The sequence below is a fragment of the Corvus kubaryi genome, unplaced genomic scaffold (assembly GCF_017639235.1).
Source record: "Corvus kubaryi isolate FWS band 111438036 unplaced genomic scaffold, C.kubaryi_AGA036_p1.0 37354, whole genome shotgun sequence".
In the NCBI taxonomy this organism is placed as follows: Eukaryota; Metazoa; Chordata; class Aves; order Passeriformes; family Corvidae; genus Corvus; species Corvus kubaryi.
Window position 1 is genome coordinate 5,003,786 of NW_024581116.1, and position 23,215 is coordinate 5,027,000.

At 39.6% G+C, this 23,215-nt stretch overlaps 1 protein-coding gene across 6 annotated transcripts in view; it reads left to right on the forward strand.

Moving 5' to 3' along the window:
• Positions 1–23,215, forward strand: part of ITSN2 (intersectin 2) — an 81,761-nt gene that overhangs the window by 21,611 nt on the left and 36,935 nt on the right. For 5 of the 6 annotated variants that reach the window (XM_042032859.1, XM_042032857.1, XM_042032861.1 and 2 more), the window contains exons 3-12: positions 10,351–10,443; positions 12,103–12,166; positions 13,652–13,815; positions 15,083–15,280; positions 15,596–15,692; positions 17,395–17,537; positions 18,765–18,828; positions 20,987–21,124; positions 21,213–21,298; positions 22,320–22,582. In XM_042032859.1, coding sequence (XP_041888793.1) covers positions 10,351–10,443; positions 12,103–12,166; positions 13,652–13,815; positions 15,083–15,280; positions 15,596–15,692; positions 17,395–17,537; positions 18,765–18,828; positions 20,987–21,124; positions 21,213–21,298; positions 22,320–22,582 — 1,310 coding nt within the window. The remainder of the gene's footprint in view (positions 1–10,350; positions 10,444–12,102; positions 12,167–13,651; positions 13,816–15,082; positions 15,281–15,595; positions 15,693–17,394; positions 17,538–18,764; positions 18,829–20,986; positions 21,125–21,212; positions 21,299–22,319; positions 22,583–23,215) is intronic. The other variant, XM_042032860.1, reaches the window with a different exon arrangement.

Genomic DNA, 23,215 nt, shown 5'->3' on the forward strand with positions numbered 1-23,215 from the left:
TTCATCTGTTTTCCTCTTCTCTTTCAAGTCTGTATCCTAGTCCTCCATTGTAATTATAACCCATCAGCCTTCCTCCTGGTCCCAGACTTCCTCCTCAAGTCTGAGAACCCAGAAATGTGGTTTTTACTCAAGGACCAGATAGGGACGAGAACTACAAAAATTACTAGAAAGGACCTGATATTCCTGAAACAGAATGCTGTTCTGATTTTGTCAGTGTATGTCTTCGTGGGAGAATAACTTCCTTTACTGCACCTAATTTCAAGGTTCATTTTGCATCGTCTTGCCTGGTGTTTTTATTGCCTGCATTTCTCCTGGTGCAAAAGATTTATTTGCTGCCACAGATGGAAACTCACCTGAATCTTATTAGTTTTGCTGCACTCCACAGAGATTTGCTAGACAATAATTACACAAATTGTCCTTTTGCAAATTTTTAATTATATCATAGGGGTGTTTTTTGAATGCTGGTGAGCAGCAGCAGCATAAAATCATGGAAAGGGATTTTCCAGGATTAGAAATGTTTTGTATAAGCTCTGGTGGTCTTTTTTCACAAACATGGTAACTAAAAATTTTTATTTTCCTCATGGAATGCTTTGGTACTATACAGGTTGATGAGTTTACTCAAAAAAAAGCTTCTGACTTGTCCTTAACTGAAGGATAAGCATCTCTTCCATCTTCTGTGTCAGGCTGGAAAGGAAGGCCATGGAGTCTGTGAGCTGGAAGTTTGCTCACCTTAAAAGCAAATGGAGGCCGGTCTTAAAGCTGGAGAATTTGGCAAAGTATGATTATATTATGCCATGATAATATTGCTCACTTGACCTTTTCATACCTGCCATTGGAAAGATCCTTGTTGGTGTGATTTTTTTCTTCTCTTCTTTCCATTTCTAAAATCCATCCAAAAGTATGAGTTGCAGGTTTAGGGAAATGACCATTCCTCTGTGCTGGGCACCAGAGAGGATGTACCTCAAATCCTGTGTCCAGTTCTGGGCCCCTCAATTTTGGAAGGACACTGAGGGGCTGGAGCGTGTCCAGAGAAGGGAAGGGAGCTGGGGAAGGGTCTGGAGCACAAGTCTGGTGAGGAGCAGCTGAGGGAGCTGAGGGGCCTCAGCCTGGAGAAAAGGAGGCTCAGGAGGGACCTTCTGGCTCTGCACAACTCCCGGACAGGAGGGTGCAGCCAGGGGGGTGTTGGGCTCTCTTCACAAGTAACAAATGACAGGACAAGGGGAAATGGCCTCAAGTTGTACCAGAGGAAATTTAGATTGATTATTGGGAAAACATTTCTTCACTGAAAGGGTTGTTCAGGCACGCTGCCCAAGTGGTGCAGTCACATACAAAGATGTGTAAATGTGGCACTGAGGGACATGGTGTAGTGGTGGGCTTGGCAGTGCTGGGTTAATGGTTGGACTTGATGATCTTTAGGTCTTTTCCAACCAAAATGATTCTGTGGTTCTGTGATTCTGGGCACAGACAGAGCTGTCATTGGATAGAAGAATGGGCTTGTTTCATGTGCTGCATCAGTGTAACTCAGCGACTACAGCTGATTTCAGTGTTATTGCTTCTCCAGAATTAGGCAGAGAATAATTTTATATTAATTGCTGGTATTGAATCTAGATCTGGCAAAGGCTTAGGTTAGGCCCAACTCTGTGTGCCAACTTTTTCATGTAAGAAAAGGCAAAGTTAATTAACTCTTAAGAAAAAAGGATGAGTTTACCAACATTGCATGCTACAGTGATTGCACTTTTTGATGAGAAGTAGGAAACTTGCTTCATTAAAACTTAAAAAAATCATATTGACTAAATTGTCAATAATTTTACAGAAAATTAGCATAAAAGGTAGCATGTTAATTTGCAGTTCAGAGTACTGTCAAGTTTATACACATTTCTAGTGCACATTTCCTAATGTACTTTTACATTAGTAGAGCTCTAACAAAACTTTAAAGCCAGTTTTTTTTGTTTGTTTGTTTGTTTGTTTGTTTTTAGTATTTTGCTTCCTTAGTGTGTTTTTTTTCAGGGGGGTTTCAGGGGAATTGGCAATAATTTCATTAAAAAGGATCTCTGAAAATGGATAGCCTTAATGAGCTAAAAGATTCTGTGATACTTATTAAGTGTAGAAATACTATCCTGCTGTTATAAATTGATAGTTTAAGTGCTTTGCAATAGTCAAGTGTGCTGTACAGTTCAGAAAATAATTGGATCTATACTGTTAGCATGGCTTACACTATTATGTATCTCTAAATTGTTTTAGGGATTATACTCCTTCTAAAAGCAAGGATTATATTTCTACATTGAGATCATTGCATGGCACAGAGTGTTCTGTGTTCTAATGTTCCTCCTTTATGGATGGATTTTGTGTATCAAAGTGGGGGCTGCCAGTGACAAGATCACCAGGCAGAATTCTGCACCACATCTCACAGGAGCAGGTGGATAGTATAAACAAGCTCAGTATCTTGTTTTAGTGAACTGCTCAACCTGAAGGTTCCCAGTTTGCCAAATACCTGGAAACTCTGTACATAATGTAAAGAATATGAATTGTACCCTAAAATGCAGTGTGGCTGCTGTTGCTTTGTCCACATTTCTGTAAGTTTACTTTTCAGTTGAACAAATTTGCTTGGCCAAATCTTGTAGCTTTGCCTGTGTGTCTTGGTTTGAAAGGCAAGTGTCTGCTAAGGAAGGTAGGAGCCTCCCTTGGGGTGGAAAATGTAACCCCCTTCCCTCTGAATTGTTACTATGATTTTGAAATTAAGGGGCTTTCAGGCAAAGGTATGAGGAATAGGAATAACAATTCTTTACTAGTACATATAACAAGGCAATAATACAGAAACATTGGCTTGACCTGACAGAGTCAGGATATGACCTGACACCCTGCCAGGCAGGGTGGTGGCAGCAGTCTGATTAAGGGGTGGCTGCACTTCTCTTGAGGTGATAGATGTGGTTCTGTTGAGGCAGTGGTCCTGTAGAAGGGTCTGGTCCTCCTCTGAAGGTCCAGTGGTGGTTATGTAGCTCTTGTCCTCTGGGAACCCAGTAGGTAAGGGCTGAGTGTGGTGTTCCAAACCTCAGATAATATCCAATGCTTGGTTCCTCCCCTTGGGCAGAGCATCTCACAATGGGATGATGTAATTTTATGGGCCATGCAGTGAGGCTTGGTGGCCCATTAGCAGAAGAGGAAGTTACCAGGGATGTGTCATGGAAGAGATAAAGAACCCTGCCCCACCTGGTTTTAACAGCTGGTGATAGAATACATACTTTTGGTTACATCTTACATTGTCACTTAAGACAGTGTGCCTGACACTATTTAACAACCTGTCTGCAGGTACCAGTTATTTTTGGTTAACACACCAGAGATGCTTGAAAATCTTTAACAATTCTATCAGCTTCAGTGGGCACAATTCTTGTAAATTAAATGAAAATACAGAATTGTAGGAGAATCATGTTTCCCTGTGTTTAACATGCTTTAGCTACAAGTTTTCCCTTTCAGCTCTGTGCACACTAAAAGAAGTTGCTGAAGTTACAGTTAAGCACAGAGATAGATACTCTTTTCCTCTGACAGCTGCCTTCGTGTTGACTGAGAGCCTCCATGGAGCATTTCTGGTAGCACAAGTAGTGGGTGGATTAATGTATGTATTGTGAAAGGAGATTGTATGTGGCTCCTGCCATGGCCTCAGATCATGGAAGTTGGGAAGAGCAGGTGCAATCCTCAAGGAAGAGCAGGTGATGCTTTGGGATGGACCCAAAGCCACCACAGTAGTAGTTCATAACACATTATCACACCTAAATAAGGATAAATGCTGATTATTAGTAATTTTTCTCCTGTGTTTGATATATAGAATCAACAGAGAAGTAGGGAAGCAAATGTTGAAAATAGCAAGAATACTGATAAGGAATCTCAAATTCAGACTAATGGTAAAATGTTCTGTCCATTTTCTGACTCCTGGAGTGTTTACTCACCCCTGAGAAAAATTAGAAGTCTGATTCAACATCTCAATTGGGAGCATTAAATCCAATCTGTAATAAATACTTCTGTGGTAAACTCATCTGCAAACACAGAAAGACTGGAATTATTAGATTTATCCCAGTATGTCCTAGACCAGACAACTCTCTGGAGGCTCCTAATAGGAGAATGTAATGTGATTGCTGGTTGCATTAAGGAAAACCCCTTGTTTGGGGTGCCAGCTTGAGGCACGTTGCTGCATGTCTGTGCTGAAATTTCCCTGTCTTTAAACACAGGGATAAATATTTACTTAGGGTCATTATGAAGCGTTATGCTGAGGTTTTTTGATAGTTAAAGAGGTGGTGGTCTAATCCTCGTGATTTATATGTACAAGGAATGCTCTTTCAATTTAGCTTTATTATCTCTGTGGAGTTAATTAACTTTGTAGGTCGTAGGAGCATGGTTTTTATTAGAGAAAAACAAGCAACAGCTGTGAGTGAGAAACAAGGACAGTTCTTTGAAGAATGTGAAAAATGTCTTATGGTTTTTCCTTATTAGTAATCCTGCCGTTCTCACTATAGCTACCCTTTGCCTATGGGCAGTACTAACCAGTGGCAGAGGTCTTACAGAGTATTTTCAAATCTATATACTTTTCTTCTAGGACTGCACCTTCTTTTCTCCCCTCTTTTTCAATGGTAATTACCATTTTAAGGAAAGAACAGTGTTTGTTTCCCTTTTGATGTTGGCAGCCCGTCAAAGCAAGTCCTTTATGTTATTCAGAAGGTTATCTGTCTGATGCAGTGTTGTAAAGACATTTCTGAAGCTCTCCTGAAATGCTGTGATCCTGCCATAAGCAGACCTCCCTACTCTCACCTAGAGAGGTGTCTTTAATTTAAAATTAACTTGAAGGAACTGAAGACGTTTAATCACCAGCATAGTTGCTTGTTTCCAAGACTACAAAATTGTGAGTGCTGCCACACTGAATTACAGAACTACCTGTTACATGAAGGTGAGGCCAGCATTTATGTTTTCATCCTTAGAGAAGTCTTGAAATAGGCTAAAATCTTATTTAGCTTTCAGTGTTTGGGTCTTTGTCATTCCACATGGACTTTCTACGTGGGCAGACTCCACATGTGATGTTGAACTCTTGGATGTGTTGTGGAGTTTTGGAGTGCGCAAGTAAAGGAGCTTTCATTGTTAGTCTTCTGTTTTGGCATAGGGAATCTGCAGAGACATTTCTGGACCTCAAGTCTAGATTTCCAATATTTGGTATCGAGAACAAATGCCAGTGCTGACATTTAATCAGTCTTCTCTGACAGTACCAACCTTCTCTAGGAAAGAAAGAAAGAAAATTTGACCTTTGTCTTCCAAAAGTCTTACTAATATAGACATGTGGGTTTTCATAAGCCAAAAAAAGCAGGTGAAGACAGTAGTTACTCTGTTCTAGGGAAAGTCTTTGTGGGGAAAATCTCTCGAGTTCAGCATTTCTTGAGTTTTGATTCCTGAAAATGCAGGGTAGTCAAATACAGTGTTTGCTTCATCCAGGTCGCTCTTCCTTCATGTATGAAGTTGTAAGATGACACAACAGTAAGATTCTAAAGTAACCTATTTTGAAGAATAATGAATTAATGAGATATCTTATTGTCAGAGAGACTGTACTGTTTTTCCCCTCCAAAATTTTATCAGCTACAGTTGGGAAAAACTATTTAGGTCTTGAAAATGTCCAGGAAATTTAAGCTGAGTCGGAAAAGTAGTAATGCACTAATCATTGTCTGCAGAAAAGCCTCTCATGGGAGCATGTAGTAGAAACTGTATTTTGATTTCTGCTGGGGAACCGGTCTGTAAAAGTTTTGTAGTTCACTGCTGCTTGGAGAGCCAAAGGTTCAGCACTGCTCCATCAAGGAGATTCCTGCCTCTTGCCCATCCTATGGTGAGAGAGGTGTCTGTGAAGAGCAGACACCTGCAGTTTGGTTTGTGATTCATGCATGACTTGCCATGAGTGAGGACTGGGGCCGTGCAGAAGGAAGAAGAGCAGAAATGTCTCTATGCAAAATTCATTTGATCTGATTTACGGGTAAGACGTTTCTCAACAGTGGAGCTGAAGGTGTGTTAGTGCAAAAATTGTTGAGCTAAGCCAGATAAGTTTAGATGATACATCTTGGATGGCAGATGTTTGACTCTTCCAGAAGTTTTGCCCTTCCCAGAAAAGGAGTATCTTCCCTTCCTCACAGTTCAGCATGCGCAGAACGTGGTTGTGTGTAAACCAGGCAGTGTAACTCTTCTCAGCAGTCCATTTTTACCACTTGTGGTAGTTTGGGAAGAAGTCACAATATTTGTGAGGATTGTAGCATGATTTGATGGTGCTGGCACAGGAGAACTGAGTTTCAGACTAATTTTGGCTGTGTTTTTGTGATGGTCTTGGTTGTGCTTTAGGTAAACACAACAATTACTTTAGCAAATGGTGTTGCAATGTGCTTTGTGGAACTGCCAAGACCTTGTGAGTCCCGTTGTTCAAAGTGTTTGTTTCAGATAGACTGGTATGGTATTTTCACATGGTATTTTGAGGAATCTTAATATGAGCTTTTCTGTATGCAGATTTTACTTTTCTTAATTGTATCACCAAGTGGTAGCATCAAAAGAGCTGTGAGCACCTGGTTAAGCTAAATATAACCCCTCACAGTGGTTCAGCCTTCCCTCTTGTGCTGTGCTCTTTAGCTTGTTTCTGTGGCATATGGGGTGGGAGTTGAAAAAAACAGTGAATCCTTTAAATGATAAGTGTGGGTGGGGTTTGACTGCCTTCACTGTGGAACCCTACCAGAAGCATTGGTGATTTTTTTTTTTTTATTTTATTTTATTTTACACAAATACTTTCATTGTCCAACAGTTATTAACCGCTATTCAGACAACAATGGCCTGTTCTAGTTCAGGCTGCAGATGGCAGACATTCTCTCTCAAGTGATGTTAGGGTAAAACTTAATTTTCTGTGACTTTGTTCAGTTACAGACAAGCACTAAAATTTCTCTGTGAGAGCTGTGCTGACTTAAAGGTGTGTTGTTCTCTAGATCCTAATTCCTGCTGTAATTATTCATATTTTTAAAAATCTATATTTTTATATATTGGATTTTAAGACTTACTGCATTTTCTTCCATGCCGATAAAGAAACCAGCAGAGAGCATATCTTTATGGAATTAATCGCCAGAAGAATAAGACTTTCAGTTTCTGTCTTTAGGGAAAGGGATAATCTGAAATTGTTCTTACTTTTGAAGATAAATTTTTAGCAGGTTGGTGTTTTCTGGGTGTATATTCAGTTCCCTGAAGCATTCTCACAATGTACTTTTGGTAATGTGTGTTTGTAGTTATTGCCATTCCATGACAGCTGCTTGCACTGACTCACTCAGACTGTGGAAGGCTGTAGAAGCACTTGTTGATATAATAATGTGGTTTTAGTCAATTTTTTTTTTTAATGACATTTATACTTGCAAGATACTTGGGGTTGTTCAACCTGGAGAAGGCTCCAGAGAAACCTTTTTGTGGCTTTTCAGTAGGGGGCCTGTAAGAAGGATTGGGACAAACAGTCCAGCAGGACCTAAATTGAGATAGGAGAAGGGGTGATGGTTTTAAATTAAAAGACTGTAGATTTAAAATAGATGTAAGGTAGAATTTTTTACTAGGTTGGTGAGGCCCTGGTACAGGTTGCCCAGAGAAGCTGTGGCTGCCCCATCCCTGGAAGTGTTCAAGGCCAGGTTGGATGGGGCTCTGAGCAACCTGGTCTGGCTGAAGATGTTCCTCCTCCTTGCAGGGGTGTTGGACTAAATCATAGAGTCACAGGCATGGATCAGAAAGGACCTTAAAGATGCATTTCCAGTGGTAAAAGTGTGCAAAATATCAAGTGTGCAAAAAACAGTGATGTTCTTGGCTCTGTTAAGGAAGGCAAAAATGAGAATGAAGGGTGAATGTGGATCTTGAATCACTTTTTGAATGAGATTTTAATCATCATCCAGCTACAGGTGTGAATTTGGTGATTTACTGACCTCTGCAAGGTTTTAACACATTTGAGACAATGCTGTGTAAAACTTTGAATTTCATAGTTGGAGAGAAAACATAATTTACCAGATAGTAAAACAACTCTTTGAATACAGAAATATATTAGATTTCCAAGATTGATTGCCATCTTCTTGTTTAATTTATGACATATAAATAAGAAATTGTGCATATATAAACAAAAGTTACCTTACCATGTAAATTGGGTTCTCTAGAGGGGCTATGTTGATGATAATAACTCTGGTCAATCAATTGTTACTGTGTTTTTATCACTTTGCAGCCACTGACCATGTGAATATATTGTGGTGGTCTTAATGCTTCTGTTGTTGATATCAAAAAGGCGAGGAGTTTTGCAGTAACCTCTTTCAAAAGATGTTCAAAGAGGAGTATTAAATAGAAGGAAAATGTAATATTTTGGTTTTTATTATTTTATTTCCTTCTATTAAATAGAAGGAAAATTGTTAATATTTTGTTTTCCATAAATGAAAAAAGTGGTCAAGTTCTCTGAAGTTGCTGGTGGGCAGCTTTAGGAGCATTTCTTCATCTTGTCAAGATAATTTCTATAATCATAACCGCATTATATCTTAAAATTAGCACTTCAAAGAAATCTAAGTGCTGCTAATTTTCTGAGTGCTCTAAATTTTGCTGTTGGGTGTAAGTTGCACTCATTTGTGTCTTACAGTAATGCTCACAGTGCCCATTGACTTCTAGGCATCTGATTTAGATTTACTTCACTTTATTATCAGTATCTAATCTAGATTTATTTATACTCATTTAATCAGAAGAATAAAAACAAGGGGGGGTTGGTCTTGAAGTGCAATTTCACATGTAATGTGCAGGAAGACCCTTTCCTTGATGCCACACTAAAACAAAAATTGGTATATCAAGAGAGGGAAGAAAAACTCCAAATTTAAGTGTAGAGAGGTTGTATCCTAATGCCCTCACATCTTTTCTGTTACGCATCCCCCCAGTGAGTTTCTGTTTTGTTTTGGTCTTTTTAACTATTTTATTTCTCTACTAAAGTAGCAAGAGTGAACAATTAAATCTGTACACATGCAAGGAGAAACAGTTTTAACAGGACCTTCTTAAGAGGAGACATTAGGTCTTTTTTTGAAAATGTATTTGTTTATGTAGAAAAACACAGATGAGAGATGATTAACATCATTACTGTGTCTATGTTGTACAGTACATCAGCTCACAGTCCCTTCACTTTGTTGTTATTCTTTGAAAAACAGTGTAAAAACCTCTTGAAACTTTGGAGGTTCAAAGCTTTGAAGTAAGGTTTATGTGGGAAGAGGAAACATTTTATAGTAACTTTCTTTCAAAGTGCTATGGCTTTTAAAGCAAGTTGTTAATATCTTATTAGAAGAATTATTCATTCCCTTGACTGTTTTGTAGTGAGCAATACAAACACTCGACAAATTAACAGATCTTTGGAAGTAGTAATTCTTAGCAAAATGTAATTTTAGAAGTGTTTTTTCATGTAATAACCTTTTAATGCTTTTCTGAGTGGTTCCATTCAGAATTTTGGCTAATTCTTGCATTCATTGATTTGAAAAATTAAATATTTGTCAAGAACTTCCTGATTAAAACTTCCTCCTACTTCAAAAACAAACCAAATTATTTCTGGCAAGCTGCTTTTCCTGCAAGGGACACACACCCTGACCTTTATGCAGCAGGTTGGGGCATTTCTGAAAGTCCGTCTGGTTCTGCCTGGTATTACCAGCACCACTCTGTAAACACAATTATTCCCTGTAATTTCTCGTTCCTACTGTCAGGCTGTAATATTTTATACTCCATAAAGTATTGAAAAATGTGAAGTGGAAATTGCATACTGTTTTAAAAAAAACAGCCCAAAATGTCACTCCTTTGTCAGACAAAACCAAATTACTGTTGTTAGCAGTCCCAATTTTGTTTTTAGAGTGTTGGAAAGACAAGTGCAAATCTTTTTGTCAGCTGAAGGGTGTGAAAGGTGCATGAGAACCTGGGGGACACCGAGATTCATCAGTGAGCCAGGGCAGTGTTTGGCTCACACAGGGGATGGTGAGACACATCCTGCTCGGGCTGCAATCAATCAGCAGCAACAGGAAGCTGCTCTGCACCAGCTCGAAGGACAACAGAGCTTGTTTGAGAGCCGAGGGTGAAGCAGTCTGGCTGGGGGATTGTCTCAGCTCGGCTTGCACATCTGGGAAGCAGGTCTGTGTTGCATAACGTCCTTGCCAAACTGGTAGGAGCTGGGTGTGTCCACATCTAACTTTGTCTCTTGAGAAAGCCAAGCTTTTATTTTGTAAGTGATGTGCTTTATTTTTGGAAGTTTTCAATCCATTTGGTTGTTCACTGGTTTTTTATTGGCTTGTTTTGGTTGGTTTTTTTTTTTTCCCCCAGGAGGGCCAAACATATGGGCCATCACCTCCGAAGAGCGGGCCAAGCATGACAAGCAGTTTGATAGCCTTAAACCCACAGGAGGTTACATTACAGGTTGGTCTGAGGCTCTGCATTACACATTAACTTCTGTGTACACATACCTATCTCTGTAAAACAGTTTGAGAGCTGCATCCTATTTCTAGCCCTTTGTTGTGTGACTAATAACCATATTCTTCAGCCAAACAGCCACAGGTTATTAGTAAACTTAACAAGCTTTCCTCTAAAGTCAGGCACAGGAAAGCTGTTTGGTTTAACCCTGTCACTTCTGCAGCCATCAGCTGTGTCCTGCCATTCTGTCTAGTTTCAAAAACCAGAGAGTATCAGGCAAAATCCATGCTCACACAGGAGGCTGCCAGGGAGCTCTTACAGTAGCTGTTGTGGCAAGTGACACCAGACACACCAGAAGTGGCTCTCCTCAGTCTGAGGAGAGAATGCTGTGCTGTTTGGTATCTTTGTTTGGGAGGATGAGGCAGGGAGAGGGATGCTGACAGCTTGTCCTTGTTAGCAGCTGCTTGAAATTTATTACCCATTGGGGCTTCAGCAGGTTCTGAGTGGACTAACAGCATTTTGCAGGGGCCTGCTGTCAGTTCCAGTTGCATTCAGCTGCTTCTCCTCTGAAACAATTGGGTCACATTGCTATGCACCTCAGAATTTGCAGGTTTTAAATTTAAAATGTGCTTGTGATATCACAAAGGAGTCAAGTTCATTGGCAAAGATGTCTTAATTTAAGAATTCTTTGTGTGTGGGTGGGCACTAAAGACCAGCCCTGATGGCTCCTACTTACCCAGCTGTCCATTAATGCCCTGTGTAGTTGCTCCACTGGCCCTGCTTTTCCTCTTTTGAGGCTGGAAAAGACTGAGGAGAGAGTGGGAAGTTGTCTGTATGGAACATGCACATCTTCTGGCTAAGTAGCACCTAACTCCTGCTTCGGCCAAACAGTACTGGGAGGTTGGTGTTTACCTCCAGCTGAAAAATACGCTGTCTCAGGGACTACCCTTAGGCCACATCTGGGCTCTTACCTGCACCTACATCTGCAGGTTTTGTTATTTATTTGACAAATGCTTGAAATAAAAGATTGTGTATGAATATAAGGGAAGAGAGAGCTGAAAGAGTAACCTGAAGTCTTAGCCTTAAGCATCTGTAATTCACTCAGATGTAGGCATAAACATCACTGTGCCCTGTTTTGTTATGTGTGCCAGTTGATGTGGAACTTGGTATGGGATTGCACAACAGTTCCCATTCCCTCACTGAAATACTGAAATGGTGGGTGTTCTCTGACAAAACAGAATATTATTTAGAACATGGTGTTTTCCTAGTTTTTCTAGAGACACAATACTGGCCCAAGTTAGATGGGATAGAGAAGGAAAGAAATGGCATGCTCATCCTTTCCTGCATAAGTAATTGGGGACTAAATTTTCAGTCATTCTTTAATTCTTTCATCTTTTAAGATGTTGGCAGCCATTGATTTGTGACCTGTTAAAGTTTTCATAGCTATCTGAAATTTCTTCTCAGAGCAAAGATTGGGAATTATGTAATACATGGGTGTGTGACAATCACTGTCACCAGCATGAAAAGCTGGACAAAAAACCCCGGAAAGCTTGGCATCCAGCATGAGGATTTCTTTCAAGAACCTGATCCCCCAAGAGAGTGCTGAGCTCTTCAAAAATCTGTCTCTGGTGTGAAAGTCTGTCTTTTTTCCCTTGTTTATCACAGGTGATCAAGCACGTACCTTTTTTTTGCAATCAGGTCTACCATCTTCAATCCTTGCTGAAATATGGTAAGGTATTCTTTACTGTTCGTTTTTCTTTTTTAAGATAGGAGATGCATAGCATTCAAATACTACCTTTGGTGTGTTGTGTTGTTTCAAAGAGTCTTTCAGCAGTCAAGGTAGAGAGTGTTGTCTGAATCATTGTTTTAATTTTACTAAATTTAGAGGAAGGATTCAGCCCATATGTGTACCAACAATTAATTAAAAACCAGTAATTTTTACATCGTTATTTCAAACTGGATCATGCTGAACGCAGCCTTTTAATACTGTATTAAGTGCTTGAAATACACTGAAAGTAGAAGACAAGAAAAAAGTCCAAGGTGACAGAAGAAGTTAGTAGAAGGACAGTTATGATACATGAGATACCAAGCAGTGCTGTTAATACAGGAACTGGGAAAAGTGCTGTTCCTTGCAGCATACCTGTGCTGAGTGCAACACTTGAAACATTTTCTTCTCTGTAACCCCTCAGTCCTCACTAGAATCCTGTGCTCAGTTTTGGGTACTTGGCTGTTACCAAGACTTGTATGTGATAAGAGATGTGTTGAGGCTTGTAATAATTAAAAAGAACCCACCTGTGTAGAAGTATTAAAGAAAATAACTAAATGCAAGTTAGTTTTCCTTCAGACACATAGAATCACAGAATTGTTAAGGTTAGAAAAGACTCCTGGGATCATCAAGTCCAACCAGCAGCACCACCATGTTCACCCCTAAATCAGACACTTCAGTGCCTGGGAAAGAGGGGCAAGGAAATTTTTCTGTGGGGCCTTGGGGTTTTATACTGAACAGTAACAAAATCAAAGGAAAAATGTATCTTAACATCAGTCTGATTTTTTTTTTTTCTCCCAGTTTTATTTACATTCTTGTGCTTGATCCTTTCATGTGTAAATATTAATAAAATTTAATATTATCTGTATGACCAGAAATTTTGAGGTTATGTATGCACTGTTGAATATGTTTCCTGTTGTATTTAAGTTTATTTGAAGAAGTGTCGAAAGAACACAGTGTGGGTATCAGGCTTAGAAAACCTCACCACACTGTGAATTAATGAAGTTTTCGTAGCAGTGTATAGTGCCTTTAGGAGGTTTCTGCATCCTCCTGCTTCCTGTTCCAGATTCTTGCATTAATTCCTTACCTTACCAAGGATTAATTTAAAATAATTATTCTGGCTAGGAGCATAGAGAAAAGCATGGCAGAGGCTTGCAGCAGAGGCAGCAAGTGTATCCACTGGGCAGGAGACTTCTGCTTTCCCAAATGTTTTCCTGCGTTATCAAGAGTTAAGTATTTAATATACAGCAAACTCAAAACTGAATTCTGCAGATGACAAAGTGGGTACTCAAACTTCTGATCTGTTGTCAAAAGAAGAAAATTTACTTTGCAATAAATTTATTGTTTTCCTGTGCAAAACCAGTAAATAAATCTGATAGGAAAGCTTCTCAGTAATTAAAAAAATTAAATTTCTATTTCCTCTCTAATTTTATTTTGTTTTGTTTTAAGGACACTCTCGGACCTGAACAAGGATGGAAAAATGGATCAACTGGAGTTCTCTATAGCCATGAAACTCATCAAGCTGAAATTGCAAGGACAGCACTTGCCTTCAGTTCTCCCTCCTGTCATGAAACAAACTCCAGTATTTTCACCACTAATGTCAGCTCGCTTTGGTACTTATGAATATATAATTACTTAGTGTTCAGAGGTAAAAAAACACAGTTAATTGCAGCCAAATAAAAGCATTAATCTGACCATGAAAGTTTAGTGAATCAGTGTGAAAAAAAAAAAAGATATTCTGATTTAGGAATTTCACCAGGTCACTTTCTTGATATTTTTGATAATTTGATTCTTTGAAGACTTTTAGTTAAGAAAAACATTTATAAAATTTTGACAGGAAAGCCATTCACATCTGCCATCTGACTTGCAGGCTCTCATTTTGTACTGATGGTCTTTTTTTGTCTCCCTCCTACTCAGCCACCTATTTATACTTGGAGATTTTAAAGTTAAATTTAATCAAAGGTCAGAGTTTTGGTAGAAGCGCTATTTTACGTATTTTTTTCAAAATGAATCAGATTGTCTATTTTGGTTATATGATTAACTGAATAGAATTACTTTGACCTTTTTTTTTCCTAATGGTGTCTGGGGATTCAGTGCAAGCTTGTTATTGTGTTGTTTTGTAGCACAAAATATTCACAATGACCAGCTGGATTACAAAATAAGTGCACACTTCTATGCTGAAATTAAATGTATGCATATATTAATTACATACATGATTTAAAATGTCTGCTCATCACCAAATCTCATGTGTTTGGGTACAAGGGCATGCATTTACAGGGAGCTGTGGTTGGCATACAGTTACCTCTATTAACTTTCCATCATCTCACCAGCACTGTTGTCTTCCACAAGATGCAGCCAGTAATTCAAGTGTCCTAATTTGCCTCAGGCAGCTGCCTCTGGAAATCCTTTGCTAAGCATGGGTGCCTAATAGGGACTTTTCGCCCCTATGGATTCTTCCAGGGCTGATACTTGCAAGAGACTTAGTTCAGAAACAGCATCAGCTTTTCCCTGTAGAGCATTGTCACAGCTTTTGAGGTTGTAATTCTCTCTCAGGGGCCAGGCTTGTTGAGAACTAGGTATAGCTGCAACTATAGAAAACCAGATCTTACTCTGTTGTGAAGTAGTAGCTAAACCTACCTTGAGAATGAATTTGCTTGTCAAGATATTTCTTTTAAAATTCCTGCTCTTCAGTATATTTTCTCCTGTGAGCTGTCTTGCCTAAATTAAGAGAAAAAGTAAATATTGTACATGAGCATCCATTGTAACTCATTGCATTCCAGACAACAGCTGCTTTGTGTAGTTTCTGCCTCACATAAGTGACCCCGTTTCTTGCTGAAGCCTCTGCCATGTTAAACCATGAATTATTGGGTTTTGCTCTAGGAATGGGTAGTATGCCAAATCTGTCCATGCCAACGTCTGTGTCTGCGATCACACCATTAGCTCCCATGTCTCTGACCTCCATGAGTTCCATTCCTCCTTTGGTTATCTCTGCTCCCCTGGTGCCTTCTGTCAGTACCTCCTCGTTGCCAAATGGAACATCCAGCCTTCTGCAGCCTTTGTCCGTACCTTTCTCCTCAAGTAAGTATAGCACAGTCCAGTACTTGCTTTCAGAATTGTGAGTCTTATTTTCCCTGTGGCTAATTTCAGACAGGAATGCTAACACATGCATGTGAGTTTAAAAAAAAAAACAACAAAAACCCAACAAAAAACCCTACAAATGTTTTTTCTCCAAAGTTCACATTTGTTAATTCTGTTCTAACTAGTTAATCATAACAACAAGACACTGATTATCTTTTCTTACTTCTATCGAAGTGAATGTTGATTATGAAGCATTATCTTATACCCAGTTGCTTTCCAGTTCTGGGGTTAATTTCTTGTTTCTGTTTGTTCCAGCGCTGCCTCATACTGGTTCTTTAGGCCCCATGGCAGGAGGATTTGGTGCTTCCAGTATGCAGAAGGCACAGTCACTAATTGATTTGGGATCTAGCAGGTATGGAAGTTAAGTTTAAAATGGCTGTATCTTACACTTAAGTAGTATACGTTCCAAAACTTATGGAGCATTTCTATTTAAAAAGTACGTTTATTAAAAATTAGTCTATCTAATATGACCTATCAAGTCTGAAAACAGATTTTGTTTTTATATGCACAATAAGTAATGTTTTCAGTAAATTGACAAAATATCCAAGGTAGATGAAGAGGTCAGATGAGCAGTGCCAAAAAGAAGGGAATGTACCTCATTACTAAATAGAAACAAATCTTACCAAGTAGTTATAAAAGCAATGTTTATGCATTATGTGCTCATTCATTATAGAAGGCACCATGTAATCAGCAGGCACATAAGAATAGGATTTGTTATCAATATTTATGTGTGAATTTATTTTATGAATAATAGAAGGTTATGAATCCTTGTAATCAGCTGCTCTGGTTCATGGATTTTAGAGCTTTGCCATAGACTAAAGTGAGGGACTGGGCTTATCTATCCAGCTGGGCATCCAGGGGTGTTTCCCAAAGATAGTCCTGAGGGCATCTCCACCCCAGCTCAGTTCCATAAGTGGCTCAGAGGCTCTTGCACCTCCATGCTGCCCATTCAGGACATGTGGGGTGCATGATCCGGGCTCCTCACACACATGATGTCAGCAGATGTCCTGTAAGATGACTGTAGGCTTGGCATGTGCCTGGAATAATCTTTTTTGGGTTATTTTTTTGTTTGTTTTGTTTTGTTTTGTTCTGGTTTTTTTAATTGGAAAGCTTTCTTCTGCTAGTGCTGTAGCTTTACAAAGGAGCACTTCTCCAGTGTTATTGTTGACAGCATTTTCACCATCATGTTGTCTCATTCCATGCAGGGGATGTCAATCCAGCATTGTGCTGGAGAGGCTTTTTTTTTGTCAGCATTCTGTATTGCCTTGGATAACACTTCAAGTAGTTTTTTTACTTGACAGAGCAGGGGATTACCTTAAACAAGGAAGGCTGGATTCACCTGAGTTTATCTGATTTTCAGAGATGGGACACTGAAAATGCTGGGAGTTTAGATGGAAGTTTTATGGGTATATCTAAACCTTCCATCAGCAGTATTCTGCAGAAAATGAGTTGGAAAAGCTCCACTCAGCATGTCATTGTCACTAACAGAAAGAAGAGGTAGAGCTGGAATATGGTGTCTAAAACAGCTTTAGAAGTTGCTTTTGGTTATGAGTTCATCAGATCCATTTTTATTCTCATGGTTATTCATTTACATGCCTCTTAAAGTTACTTAGACATGGCCCAACACTTCACAGCCCTTGTAAACACTTGTAGGAAAGTTGAGGTGTTTTCTTGTGGTTTCCTATACTGTTATTTTACAGTGGTAGAACAATCAATTATGTGCATAAGTGCCTGTGATACCAAAGGAACAGGATTTTCAATTCAAAATGTTGTTACTTTATAGATAGATGTCCCTACTTTCACTGTAAAATTCCATATTTGTGATGAAATTATTTATAGCAAGTTAGCAGAAGTAAAACTTCATGGAAGTTGTTTCATGTTACTGGAAGATGCTATATATCTTCTGTTCCAATGCCTCTTTATTAAGCCAAGTGATTTAGAGTTATTTCTTTATCTCTTTTTCTCTTTTGGTTCTCTTTTAATATTTGGTTGGTTGGTTTGGTTTGGTTTTTTGCTTTTTTTTTTTTCTGTTTTGTTTTGAAATTATATTGCAGTTCAAATTCTTCCTCTAGTGCATCACTAGCTGGGAATTCACCAAAGATTACGTCCTCAGACTGGGCAGTTCCTCAGGCCTCCAGATTAAAATACAGACAGAAATTTAACAGTCTTGATAAAAGTATGAGTGGATATTTATCAGGTGAGTATGGCATTTGGTATGGTCTGGGAAAAACAGAGTGTTTCCTGCCTCTGAACATCACAGGCTGAGGGATGGAATCCCAGCTTGGGATTTGACTTGCATGTGAAATAAAAGCTGAAATGTTGGTGTTCAGACCTGTGCAGGAGAGAGTGGGTTTCAGCCAGCCAAGAAATGGAAATAACCATCAGTTCATTGACTTGGGCTTTGTGTTAGACCTGGAAGAGCCAAATACACTGGGGAAGCTACAGCAGCTGTTGCAGCAAAGAGAAGCCTGGCGGTGCTGGGATAGTGCTAGAGGAGCCTGAGAACCACAAGGCTGTGGAATTCAGCTCTGTAAAGTCAGCAGGTGTTTTTCAAGCATCACTCTTTGGACTGAAACTCTTTCTTGTGAAAATGGGGGACATTCACCATCATTTTTGTGCCATGTGCTCCTGTATTAGACAATGCTCAGATACTTGGGCTTTATCTTTTGAAAGAAAGCAGTTTGGGAAAGACACTGCAGAACTGCAGCCATTGATTGGAATTTTTCCAAAGTATTTTAGGAGAGTCATTCCTTGTTGGCTTCCAGTGACGGCATTATGGTGGCTTCAGAAGACTTCACACAAAGTTAATACAAGGGGAGAGTTTTACAGAAGTTCCTATAAAACTGGATCCCTCAGTGTAATGCAGAGAGTAGAACACTGGCCAAGCAGTCAGCAGGTGTAAAGTCAATATGTGTGTCTTGCGTGTCTTAGTTAGATTTCCCATTTTGAATGAGCACTCTGCTTCAGTTCCCTTGCCTACAAAAAAAGGAGGACAATTCTTTCTTTCAAGAAATGAATGCTGGTTTTGTTCAGTCAGTTTTGGGCTGAAGGTTTCCTCAACCTGCCTAGAAATGTATATGGTTCTTTGCTACCAAGGAAAGCTCTTCAGGTGATAGGTGAAGGTTTAGGCAAACAGTCAGCTGTGCTTTTGTGACAGCTGTGGGGATTACCATAAATATCTCTTTTTCATGTCAGCTTTTCTGTTAGGTGCTCTGAGTGAAAAAAGGTACAGGAGAATACTCACATCTTCATTGTGTTCAGGTTGTAATGCCTGTTGTTAAGCCTGAAGTAAAACCAACAGATAAAAATGGATTAGATTAATATTAAAAGAAAACATGCCCCAGTTCGTGACCCATTTTTTGCCTCATGTGAATCTTTGAACAAAGTGTTTATTTTAATAAAAATCTTCTACGCTTTCACTAAGGATTTCAAGCAAGGAATGCCCTTCTGCAATCAAATCTTTCACAGACTCAGCTGGCTACTATTTGGTGAGTTTAATTACTGATTCAATGTGTTTATGGTGTTAAAAGAGGAAATGTACTTTATTAAATAAGAAATGATGAAGAGACACTCTAGATCTAAAATCATAAACAGAAACAGAGCTGCTAGTTAAACTAAGTTTATTCACTAGTTACATTTCTAAAAGACACCTTGAGATAATACAATTTTTCGCTCTTTGTGTGTGTTTGTTAAACTCCATATAATAGAAGAGATGCTAACATCAATTTCTGATCCAGGGATGCACTCGCTGAGCTGAGCTGAGGGCTCGTTCCTTTCAGAAGTAGGATTCTGAAGTCTAGGTGGTTAGTTTTAGAGTAGGGAGGAGGATTAAAAATTAAGTAACCCTTAAGCTTTTTTGAGTTTTACTGCCGTTTCCATAAAGATATCTGCATATTACATGTTTGTTAAGACTTGCCTTTATTGTGCTGATGAAAGTGGTGAGAGTTGTTGGAAAGCTTGAATGATCTGCCCTGCTAGATAGGGTAGTTTAGGTTACACCTTCAGACATAATTCAGATGTTATACATGAAATTGAGTGGCCCAGCAGAATTCACAACAGCTTTACATCTCCTCCTGAGTTCCCTTTCTTCTTCCTGTATCCCAGGACAGTCATTTGTGTCTTTAGCAGCAGCAAAGCTCAGCTTGTTTGGTTTCATGCTGTGAAGATAAACGTGGAGTGTGGAGCTGTATTGCTCCTCTCTGGAGCATTGGGGGCATAAATCAGGCGTGCAGTGGCTCTTTTCCTTCTGGGTGTCTATCCTGAAGGTATCAGGAGCCAGTGCAGGGAGCTCTGTGTGCCCCTGTAGAGAGGATTAATAGCCAGAGTTTCAGTTTTGCCCTAAGAAATTACCAGTATTTCTCTGGGTGCTTATGCATGGTAATTACTGTAATAATGGTGCTGTTACATGTGAATAGTGCTGGTGTGTGAGCATAACAAATATCTCATTTCATCATCTCCTGCTTTTGTTTTTTACTCTGTGTGTGTGTGTGTGATGGGGGTTTTTGTGGTTGTTTTTTTGTTTCCTTTTTGTTTTTCACAGAGGTTTTTTTTTTTACTGCTTATTTATTGAACTATGATTTTTATTCAGCTTTTTGCTTATGTGCAGTCTAAGGACACATTTCAGCAATTCTATCTCTATAGATAGTTCTTTGAGAAAGACTCCTGCTTTCTTGCATTTGACTGGTTTCACACAAACACACCCACTCCATCACCCCCCAGTTTATGGGAAACATTTTGTAGGCTGATAGGATCTCCTTCTCCTTAGAGGGGGTAGGTGATCCTTTTCCTGCCTGCTATGAGGTACTCTGGGCCAGCTCATGTTTTCCCTGCACTGTCAAGGAGACACAAGGGGGAAAGAAGAATTCTATGCAAAGCTTCCTCTTGTAGAATTTGATGTAATTTTATGTAATGTTTTCTTGTTCTGTAAAAAAACTAGTTGAAAAAGTGGTTTCTAGTATTTTGAGCTGGTTAAGAATGGTTCTGGAATCGTTTTCCAGCTCTTCTGTTGGTGATGCAATAAATCAACCATTTCTTCTCCATTTTTCAGTATTTTATGGAAATGTAAGAGAACTGGGATTGTTCAGGCTGGAGAGGAGAGTTTCAGTGAAGCTGAAAAGAAAGCTTCACCTGAAAGGATCCTAGAAGAAAGATGGAGAGAGACTGTTTACAAAGCCTTGTAGAGACAGGACAAGGGGGAATGGCTTCCTACTGAAAGAGAGTAGGTTTAGATTGGATGATAGGAAGAAATTCTTTGCTGTGAGGGTGGTGAGGCCCTGGCCGAGGTTGTCCAGAGAAGCTGTGGCTGTCCCATCCCTGGAAGTGTTCAAGGCCAGGCTGGACAGAGCTTTGAGCAACCTGGGATAGTGGAAGGTGTCCCTGCCCATGGCAGGGGGTGGAACGGGATGATCTTTAAGGTCCCTTCAACCATTCCATGATTCTTTGATCTGAATAACAGTACATGATTAAACAAAATAATATCTCCCTTCATCAATTATTTGTGTTATTAACTGGAAGTATTTTTACCAAAACATTTCACAGGAATTGTCAGTTTTAAAAATTGTTTCTCCACGGTGCCTTGTTTCAGCTGTAATTTGTGAGTGATGGAGATGTTTGGTTCTAACTGGTGCTGCTGTTGAACCCCTGCAGGTCCCTGGCTGATATAGATGGAGATGGGCAGCTGAAGGCTGATGAGTTTGTGTTGGCCATGCACCTCACAGACATGGCCAAAGCTGGGCAGCCACTGCCCCTGACTCTGCCCCTCGAGCTGGTGCCACCTTCTTTCAGGTAATCACTGAGGGCAGTGAAATGTGATATATTTAACACAACTGTGCTATTTCTCTAACAATGGTGGAGTGGATTTTTTTCCCTCCAGGAGTGGAAAATATGCTGAAAATATAAATGGAACTCTGCCATCTTACCAACCTGTGCAAGAGGAGGAGCCACAGAAAAAACAGCCAGGTAAAAAACAGGGTTCATGTTCTTAATGTGTGGGGCTGTTTTTGAAGGGCACCGAAACCTTTAGAAAGTGGAAGAAATAATCAAATCCATGGAGAATTTCATTTCAGGAGATAGCTCCCTTTTAACTTGGATGGTAGGAAGGTTGTTAAGTGGATGTAGTCAGCCTGTTACATCTAATAGAATTGAGAAGGCAGGAACAGGAGCTATTTTTAGCTGTAGGAAGGGAAGAGTGTGCTGATTAATAATGTATTCTGGAAAACAAACCCTTCATGGCCAGACACTGTCAAGCTACTGCAAATTTTTTTTCAGTTGAAAGTTCCTGGCATTACTGGACATTCTGAAAGCAGGCGAGCCCTATGTAGTTTAGTTCTTTGAAAACTGGAAGCAATTTGAACATAACATCAAATCTATTACTGACAATGTTACAGGCAACACTGCAAGACAGGACTTGCCTCTCTTTTTGGAAGGGTGGCTGCTGGAGGCCTAAACCATTCCTTTGTGTCTCTTTTTATGCTTGTGTGCAGTAATTGAGCTTGATCCTGTTTTGGTGTCTGATAGTTTTAACTCCAGGAACTCTTACAGGGAACACCCTTAGAAACTAAGTTCTTTATCCATGTGTTAATGTTTCCTGCACATTGGAAAACCTTTTTAATAGTGGTGAGTCTTCTCCCAGCTTATAAAAGCTGTTCTTTTATGTTTTCCTCTAGCATTCTTTCCTCTTTCATTCTTTAGAGTTAGAGGCTTTCCTGTAACATTCAAGTCATTTTTGTAGTCATTTTTAAACTGGAACTACTTCTTCCTTTTTTTTTTTTTCTCCCCCCAGTTGGAATATACTTAGGAAAACTTAGAGGTATTTTTGAACAGAAAAATAATACTTTAACAAATGCAAGATGCTTACATCATCCATGACTGAACAACTTGAGCTTGCCAAGAAGTATCTATCTTTAGTGGCATAACTGAGGTCCTTGTTTGAGAGCGGTGTTTTGCACAGGGCAGAAATAACGACCTTTCCTTATTTTAGTGACATTTGAGGACAAAAGGAAAGCCAACTATGAGAGGGGAAATATGGAGCTGGAAAAACGCCGACAGGTCCTGCTGGAGCAGCAGCAGAGAGAGGCTGAAAGGAAGGCTCAGAAAGAACGGGAAGAACAGGAGCGAAGAGAGAGGGAACGCCAGGAGCAGGAACGGAAAAGGCAACTGGAAATGGAAAGGCAGCTGGAGAGACAACGAGAGCTGGAGAGACAAAGGGAAGAAGAAAGGAGGAAAGAAATAGAAAGGCGGGAGGTTGTTTTTTTAACATTATTTTTTAATGCTCTAAAGAATGTGTATGTGCATGCAGTGTCCACTGAGCAGAGCATCCAGGATTTGAGTGCTGGCTTTGGTTCTGTCTCCTGGCCTGGCTGATGTCAGGTTGTCTGGAGAGAGAATATCATTTCTGTCTGTTGTCAGTGTTGGTATAGGTTAAAGATTTTCAGATACATCATAGGACAGATTAGATTTTCTTGGGCATATTTCTGGCATTTTTGCAAAAATTCATATTCCAGCAAGACTGTACTGAATTCATAATTGGTAACATTTTGACAGCCGAACTCCAGACAAATTTGCTTCTACTTGGTGTCTCAGTGCATGCATCACACTTCCATATTTTATGTAATTCAGTGAAATACTCAAAGGAGGTTACGAGCAGTATCTGTTAATGTGCTGGTTTATGGGCACTATTCCAAGCTGCAGAGGCTTTCTGAATTGTGAAGCTTTTTTCATCCAGTGTCAGGAGTGTGGCACGAAGAATCTTGTAGGATCCCTTCCTGCATTCTTTGGTGCTGAAGTGTATAACAGCACTTCAGGGAAGACATTATGTTGTGTTGCTGTTGTGCTGTTTAGAAATAGAGCACATTATATCAAATCATGGTCTCTGAG